Source organism: Zonotrichia leucophrys, chromosome 4 (assembly GCF_028769735.1).
Source record: "Zonotrichia leucophrys gambelii isolate GWCS_2022_RI chromosome 4, RI_Zleu_2.0, whole genome shotgun sequence".
Classification (NCBI taxonomy): Eukaryota; Metazoa; Chordata; class Aves; order Passeriformes; family Passerellidae; genus Zonotrichia; species Zonotrichia leucophrys.
The window spans coordinates 39,151,861-39,161,032 of NC_088173.1; the positions used below are offsets into that span (position 1 = coordinate 39,151,861).

The following is a 9,172-nucleotide window of genomic DNA, read 5'->3' on the forward strand; positions in this document are numbered from 1 at the left end:
CATAGATTTTGGTTGAACCAATGCATGAAAACTTAATCATTTACTCAGAGTGGAGAAATCAAATAGAGCAGAGATGAAACAGCCACTAAGGGGTTTGTTGATTGTACCACCAAGTTTGTGGGCTAGAGGCTGAAAGTAATAAAGCAAATGGAATCAGTGACAGGAGAAAATGTAAAAAGGTTTTCTTAATTTCATGAATTAATAGAAATGTTTTGATGTATTTTTGGCCATTTTTTACTTTTCACATCAAAACTTCTGTTCCACATATAGGAAATATGAAAATTGCTAGGGCATATAACCTCTTTGAGGAAAACAGGAATCAATTTGATACATATCAGTAAGATATTTCTCACTGTTAGGACTTCACTTATGCCAGCTAGAAATCAGTTGGAACAGTTTAACAATTTTTCAAAGGAAGTACTTTTAAAAGCACTACAGCTTGAGATATTTAAAGTATGCTAGAAGGATTACTGAAACACTTTGCACAAGACCTGATAACATGATAAACAGGTCTTTCCTACTCAAAGGGCTAATATTTTATAGTTCCTTCAAAAATCTACATGTTATTTTATACAGCCATACACTTTCTATCTCCTTAGACATCACCTTCCTAAATGCATAAAATGCAATTTCCTAAAGATATAGTCATTCATGATCCCACAGAACAGTTATGATGACTTCAGCAGAAGAGATTACACATCTACAGCAACTCATTTTCCAGTTTCATGCTAAAATGCCCTATGAGATTTTTACCCCTATTAGACTTTTATGAAAATATGCACCTTTTATAGGATTGCTCATGTGATGGAATTGGATGTATAAATCATGTGTCCACAAGAAGTCATTACCATGGTGGACACTGGCAGAATAAGTCAAGAACATGATGCTATTATGTCAGATTCTTTCCCCTGGAAAATGACATGACTAAATGCACATGATAAAGATTTTCAGTTTCCCATAGTCTCTGGAAACATCTGCAGCAAAGATTTCACAAAATATTCCAAAGCCATAGACAGGTTCTGAGCCATTCAGGAGGGCTCAGGCACTTTCTCCAATCTGTCATGAGGAAATAAGTGCAAATTCTCACAGACATTATGGTTGTAATGCATTATTTTTTGGAAACAGTCATCTTCCTGTGAAGAAGTTATTTGTCAAATTCAAAATTATTTACACAAATCTAGCCTAAATCAGGTAACAATATAAGTAAAGGAAAATTGAACAAGCTGAATATGGGGATTCTGTCACCAGCAGTAATTACTGGTGCATTTATCCAAAGAGTTCTGTGTCCAGCTCTGGCATCCTCAGCACAGGATGGATATGGACCTGTTGGAGTGGATGCAGAGGAGGCCACCAAGATGCTCAGAGGGCTGGAGCACCTCTCCTATGAAGACAGGCTGAGAGAGCTGGAGCTGTACAGCCTGGAGAAGTTGCCAGGGAGACCTTACAGCTCTAATGTGAGCTTGCAATAAAGATAGAGACAAATTGTTGAGCAAATGTTGGGCCTGCTGCAACAGGGCAAGGGCTCTAAACTGAAGGAGAGTTGATTTAGACTAGATGTATGGAAGAAATGTTTCACAATGAGAGTGGCAAAACACTGGAACAGCTTCCCCAGAGAGGTGGTAGGTACCCCATCCCTGGAAATATTCAAGGCCAGCCAGGATGGGGCTTTGAGCAACTCGGTCTAGTTGAAGATGTCCCTACTCACTGCAGGGGGACTAGGTTGACCTGTAAAGATCACTTCCAACCCAAACTATTTTATGATTCTATCATTCTATGATTCATAGCTGCCCAGACTTTTCCACTTGTAAGTTTCTCAAAAAACTGAAAGTTGCTGAGAACCACTGTGACATTCAACAGGGTTGAACAGTTAATGCCTATCACATACCCAAAGCTCTTCAGAGCAGGTATATATGTAAGGTGTTTAATTTAATTAAACGCTCTTATGGCATAGCTACCAGATGAGTTTTATAAAAAGTAAAACAACAGCCATTTTTCAGAGAAAGGGTTTAGGGTTGAGTCTTCACCAAGAAGACTCCATCTATTCTTTAATCTATTCTTCAACAGATTAAATCCCTGATCCTACACATGAGATTGAACTACTCCTTCACCTAAATTAATCAGAATATTCCTCTTCCAGGAGAATGCCTTAAATACTAAACTGTGGAGTCTTACTGCTCTTAGTATCTGCTCCCACTGCTCCTCATCTCCTGTTTTCCTTCTTTTTCGAATTGCAACAACTGGTAGCAGTGGGACTGTCCATTTCTGGATAGTTAAAGAATGCTCCCAGAAGAAGTGGAATACAGATTTGATACAAGAGAAAATCACTAGCCATTCCATCTTTAGGTCTGCTTTTAAGAAAACAATTGCATTGGCATGATCATTCAGATGAAGGGTTTAGCAAACTAATTTCATAAAGATCTTGAAATCGGAAACATCTGAGTAAATAATTGAATGGGCCCTCATTCCAGAATGCCTAAATCACAGAAAGGAAATTAACATGGTTTTAAAACTGGGACCTGGTATTCTTAGTCTGTTCTGTGTCTTTTTGAATATCTTTTCCCATGTCCTTATTTAGGATGCTCAGAATACATGTAGACATGAATTATGCATCAGAGAGCTGAAGAAGACTGTGGTTGTGGCTGATCCCTACGTGCTTGGATAAGGCCAAGAGACAAGGGATCTGACTCAAAGAGGAGAATTTGCTCTGCACACTGAAATAAATCAGGCGACAAGTCCCTCTCCATAAACAATTGCCAAGCTCTATCATGCATCATATGCACTGAGGTCTTCAAGGATAAGTCATAGCATAAGTCAAGAATAAGCAACTTTCACTTTAATCTCTTTTTTCCCTATCTCATATGATAATTTCATTAGGCAACTTTATGTCAAAATTATTTGTACCTGAACTAATTCAAATTCACCTGGAGGAAGATTTTAATACCAGATGCTGAAACAAAAATATTGAACACAAGCATTGTATTTGGAACAAATTTGTACCCAGTTACACATGCACAAACCAGAAATGCCTCCACAGAAGAAGTGAGTGCAATAAATGGAAACTCACAGTTCAGAAAATATTACACTGAGACACCTACTGGAGCTTGCAACATTCTTCCAGATTTCCTTTCTTTCTTAACCTGGAAAATAGGTCTGCATTTCTATTTTCCAGTAAGGTAAGGTCCCCCACAAACCGAAAAAAACCCCAAACAACCAAACCCTAACACTTAAAAAGCCGTCAAAATGTGGAAGAAAAAGAACATGTTATAGTATACAGGCAAAGAAAAACTAGAACCATACACTTTAAAAAATGTGTAACAGTTTAAAATAACTTTTGATGAAAGGGTCACTTACTGCAAAAAGGGCACTGCTTAAAATTTAAGCAGTCAGTAATGGAAAGCGACAGACCTCTAACAATTTAAGTCTTTCACAGCTGAGTGAATCTGCACTGACAGTCAGACAAGGATGTGCTAACCTACCTTGCCAGGATCTTGGCTACAGCTGCATATGCTCTGCCCAGGCCAGCAGAATCACAAAGGCTTGTGAAGATTTCTACAGAGGTGTTTAAAACCTGTGAAACAGGAAGGTAAAAATAGTAAATACTCCAATAGGAATTTCCACTTTTTCTTCCCCTCCTAATCTCTCTGCCCACACAGAACACAAAATTAAAACACTTCTACAACTGTTCTGTAGTTAACCTTGATGGGACTAGGGTTTTGATCATTATTTATAGTTGTTTGAAACTATTCAATAATTACAAATCAAAAAAATGTAACTTGCAATTATATCTCTGTGTTTTGGCAATTTACAGAAAACCAAAGAAGTACTCCCTAATTTGCAATATCAATTTTCTTATCCATAATTTAAAAGATTTTAAGAGCCTGTGCTTTTATGAGTTTCTGATAATCAATGACTTAAGATGGTGTCCTTTGCAACCATGCTGTTTCAGAATGATATGTTGAAATAAAACTCAGTGTTATTTTTGTTTCTCTAATTTGTCACAACTTATCTTAGTACAATTCAGATGCCCCAAAACAGAATAAATGACATGTTATATGTTTAATCTATGCTGGCTTAAAGTACTGTAGATAATGCTGCTATTTTTCTGATTAATTATTCACATATGAGAAATTTTTTAACATTAGCTTGGAATCTACTCTATTATTATGAACCCTGCCATAACTGAAGGCTTACAGCTGCTGCATCAAATCATATGATCTTAATTTAATTTAACACTGGCATCACCTGTATTGCAGAATTCCTCTTTTCATCCATTTTTTTCCAATGGCGATGACAGGAGAGTGCATATAAAATTAAATCTTATTCTTTCATCCCTCCTCTTTGTTGCTTGACCCAATCTATTACACACATGAGAAAACAGGAAATCTCCAAAGACTGTCTATGGAAATCCTTTTTGCACATTTCCAAGAAAGGAGTAGTGAATGTCATTTACCAGTTCTGAAGGAGGATGGGAGATGCCCAGGGACATATGACAGTATCCTGCATGCCCCAGGATGCCTATTTATATTGAGGTAAAAGATTGGGCATTTTCTACTTAGAGCACGTGCCTGTCACTGGCAAACACAGCTAGCTAGCCTGTCACATGGCTCAGGAGAAGACAACCTGTCTGTGCTAATGCTGTGGGTGACACCATTTCCATTGCTGCTTCCACTCAGGTTTCTTAGTTCTTGAAAGAGTTTTACTACATGCAGCAGCATCCCTGGACATGGCTTTTATTCTTTAGCTCCACAAGCTCTGCATGCACCGAAAGTAGCATTTATTTATGTGCACTGCCTTATTTATCATCCCTCAAGTACTTTCTTATCAGTAGTGTTCTAATGTTGCATCCTATCCTTGCAGGTCACTGCCAATTGAGTTACCAATGCACGAGGTGTGACAGAAAGAGTACAAAGGCACCTCAGTTAGGAAGTTGTCACATCAGCTCAGAAGCCTCCCTAAACTGAATACATACATGATGTTGTCAGTGCCTGCAGTACATCCTTCCAATAATCCAGGATGGTAGCAGAAAGACACAGGTGTCTGAGAAATAATTCCTGGTATTGCATTTAACTCAGGGGACCTACAGCATTTGTTGCAATAATTGTGCCCATATTAGAAAACGTGCTATTAGAGTGCCAGGAGGTGTCACAAATGTTATGTGCTGGGCTGAAACAGTTCCTGCTTTTAACTGGCCTCTACAATATTAAACTTGGATACAGGGCCTGCAGTCATTACTATCTGGCACAGAAAGGTTACTTAGAAACCTAAGGCTTTGGCTACTGTACTTTTTTTTTCTATTAAAGACATGAAAAAGCCTGAAAAGTACAGATCAACCCAAGGAAAAATCATACAATGCACAGCTGAAGTAAAAAGTTGGTTCATTGCATTGCTGCAACAAAACAGCTGCGAGAAAGAAGGAAGTAAATAAATAAAGCTCCTCATTCATATTGATGAAAAGTGCTCATTTTGGTTCCAGGTTACTACTACTGTACACAAATCAGATATTTCATTCTAAATAATGAGGAAATAACATTAATTAAATCACCTCCATGAAAGGGAGGAAAATCTTGATAAATTACCATAAAAATGTACTCTTTATGTCTATATTTCAAATGACTCCTCCAGCTTCAGGTAACAGATGGGGACATAGAAAGGGACACAGGAGCTTGATGGAAAGGAGCTGTGCATCCCTGGATGCCACAGCTGCACAGTATCCATTTATGTAAAAGAAGTGAAGAGGGTTCTTCCCTTCCGTGATGTATGCCCAACCTTCAACACTCAGGACAGAAACATTTCAGGCCAGAAACACTTCAGGATAGAAAAAGAGGAACAGATAGAACAGGTTAAAATGATGGTCAAACACATTAGCACTACAGGATTTCACCCAGAGTCTCTTGAAATTACAGCACATTTTAAATTTTCGCTGAAAAAAAAATTATAAAGTTTACATGCTGGAAAATCAAGTGGAACCAACACAGTGATTCCTTCCAGAATCTGTAAAAAAACAACAAATGAGCATGAAAACTTTCCTGATTATTTTTATGGGATAGGAAAAACCAAGCCATAACTGGCTTCCTGTGGATACCACATATGAAAGGACATACATGTGGCAGAGAGTATTGAGTGGGCAGGGCTCTGCCAGTCATGTATCAGCTTTTTGCAAAGTGGATAAATATTGGGAACACTGGTTACCATTTGGATCTAATGGAATTTATAGATTCCCAATGAAAAGTTTCCCTTTAGAAAGAAGCGTAGCCAGAAAATGGTATTTTATATATATATATTTATATACATATATATTGGCCATTTGTGCAGGGGAAAATAACATCCAAGGAAGAGGTGGAATAATTAATAATTAATGCTGAAAACTCCTACACAAATGAGAAGTTTTACTGGATGGGAAAAGTTCAGACGACAAAAGAAAAACCATTTTATTAAGGTAAGATGCTTCTGCTGCAGTATTCTATAGCAAATATTGTGTTTGAAAATGTCATCTTGGTAATTTCCTTTGTAAGTATTGATTAATTCTTTTATTCATTAATAAAAATATAAAACAATGTGTAAGTAGAAATTGAATGGGACTGTGTAAAAATCAATACCGGTAATGTATAATCAAAACCACTTTGGGTATTACACATATTTAGCTAAATTTCCTTCTCTAAAGTTAGACAAAGTTTCCAGAGATTTAGAGTTACTGAAGGAGTAAAATGTCTGTTTTTTCCTTTTTATTTTTTGTTTGGTTTTTTTAGAATTAGCCATGTACAAAGAGTTCTGAGGAAGGAAGCAGTTACAATAGATTTATCTTGATTATACTAGACTCCATTATAAAATGATAAAATTTACATATTGTTTCAAAGACAGTTTGATACTCCTAGCAACTAGTGGGAAAAGATTGTTGTATATGAGGTTGAACAGATTAGAATAATGTACAGTTCTTTCTACCTCTATACAAAAATGTAACCTAAGCTTAACAACATAGCAATTACAAAAACCACACTGATTCTGGTCATATGTTATTTTTTGGATCAATGTGACCAAGCACATTGACTACCTCAAAATTTTTGCCTCTGTGGGTCTGTGGGAACACTAGCTTAAAAACCCAAATAACATGAAAGTCAAAGTCTAATACAGAAATGAACAGTGAGTTTCAATCACTTTTCCTCCTTTGTGCAGGATGTGGGAAGGTAGAAATGGAAGGTGGACTTCAACTTTGTCGTCTACATAACAGACCAGAGGATAGCTCCTGTGGGAACATCCATTCACAAAATCAACTCTCTTTCAGTGTCTTGGTAATTCTGTTTTATCTACAACTACAGTGTAAAAATAAAGTCTTAAGCTCTGCTTGAATCCACAAAGTAGAGCCTGTTTGTGGCATGGCTCTCACACTAATTCTCTAGCTAGGGGTGAATGTCATATTTACCTCCTTTTCCAAGAAAAATATTAGTGAGTTCTCAGACCCAGATTTACTTCTCAGTTATCTCAGCATTAGCCAGGCTGACCCTCCAGGGTTTATTCCATCAATATGAAACAAATACAGGAGCTCCTCCCCCAAGAACCCCCTCCATCCAAATTCCCACCTTTTATTTTTTATTTTTGTCACATCTTTAATTCTTTTATGTGAACAAAAACATGCACACACATCCCATTAGCATACACAGGATTCAGACAAAAGCGCAGAGGCTCTGCTGAACACTGGTACATCTGGGGATAATGGACAAAAGAGAAAATATTGAAAGTATGAATTTATGTTGAATAAAGAACATCTATCCAACTCAACACAAGATTAATGCTACTACCAGCATTTCACTGTTTTGGTAAAATACATTTCTCTGACAAGCACATCATGAGATAACATTGATTTATAATACTGTAACTTTAAAAAACACAAAAATGTAGTTCTGCTTTCAGCTTTAGATTTGATATTGTTGCCAAACTTTATTGGAAATACATTTATTTTGATTTCTGCAAATCTAGCTGTGTTTAGCCATTTCACAGCTTGTGAGCAGGAAAGATGCTTCTGCCTCATTTACAGATCTTGAACATGAATCAGACAATCAACTGGACCATTAGTCAAAGAGATCAGTAGCTAATGATTCCTGACAGGCACTGCAGTGGCAGGCTAAGGCCCAGCCTGGCTAGCAGCATCTGACAGTATTTTTCTGAAGCCAACAATAGGTGTTGGCAGACAGACAATGCAGTTGAGTGAGAGTACAGGACTCATACCACTTCGTACCTCTTAAATACTTTCAGGAAAAACCACGTAGTTCTGATGGTTATTAAATAATCACTTTGATGTAGCCCAGTGAAAATAAGAGACCATACAATTGTATGCACAGGCACTCTGCAGTTCAACGAACTCTGACCAGTAGCTGCCCCAGAAATGCATATTTAAAAATAACAAAAAAGTGCTGTCTTTGTTGCCATAATTTGAGTGGTTACACACCTGTGGCCATGCTGAGTAAGATCAAAGAAAAGTTTCACAATACAAACCCAGAAGAATTCTTATTTTTTGCCAAAACAGAGCATGGGAGAGGTTGGACAGCAAAAGAAAAGGGTATTGTTCATGAAATGTATTGATCCCAATGTGCAGAGCTAATTGATCCCAGGAATATTACACACCAGTACCACAAGCCACACCTTGTGCAACACTAAATGTGCTCAGGCATAGTGAGCATCCAGGGGAGAAGCTGCACATATTCCATCTGCATGCTCACAGCTCAGGGATACAGAAAGTGGGTGCCACACCCAGGAAAGAGACAGCACTGCCTGATTTGACTGAACTGTTACTTCTCCCTCTTTACTTTATTCACCAACTCAGTTCTGTGAATGTTAACTCCTTGCCCTCAGCCATATCCACTTACACCAGCTATAGTCTTGGATAAATTACTAGAAATCCACAAATGTTGTCAGTCTTCTTACAGAGACAGGAAGAATTCAGCTGGAATTGGTGAAACTGCTCTGTTCCAGAACTCCTCTTCCAGGGACTTTATTTGGATAATGCATAAGAACACATCTTGCAGCAAGGGGTCAGGAACAGGGGAGGGAAGTAGAAGAAGCCAGCCAGAAGTCTGTCCAAGCCAAATGACAAAGGGGAACATCCTTGCTGAAAACTTTCCAGGCTATCACTGAGGTGCTGCTTGGCTCCACTCTCCCTGTGGGTAACTAATGCAGTCCA

General features: G+C 37.8%; 1 protein-coding gene across 8 annotated transcripts in view; it reads right to left on the reverse strand.

The window, feature by feature from the left end:
• TTC29 (tetratricopeptide repeat domain 29) overlaps positions 1-9,172 on the reverse strand; it is a 125,827-nt gene that overhangs the window by 56,116 nt on the left and 60,539 nt on the right. For all 8 annotated transcript variants that reach the window (XM_064712335.1, XM_064712341.1, XM_064712339.1 and 5 more), the window contains one exon: positions 3,477-3,568. In XM_064712335.1, the coding sequence (XP_064568405.1) occupies positions 3,477-3,568 (92 nt within the window). The remainder of the gene's footprint in view (positions 1-3,476; positions 3,569-9,172) is intronic.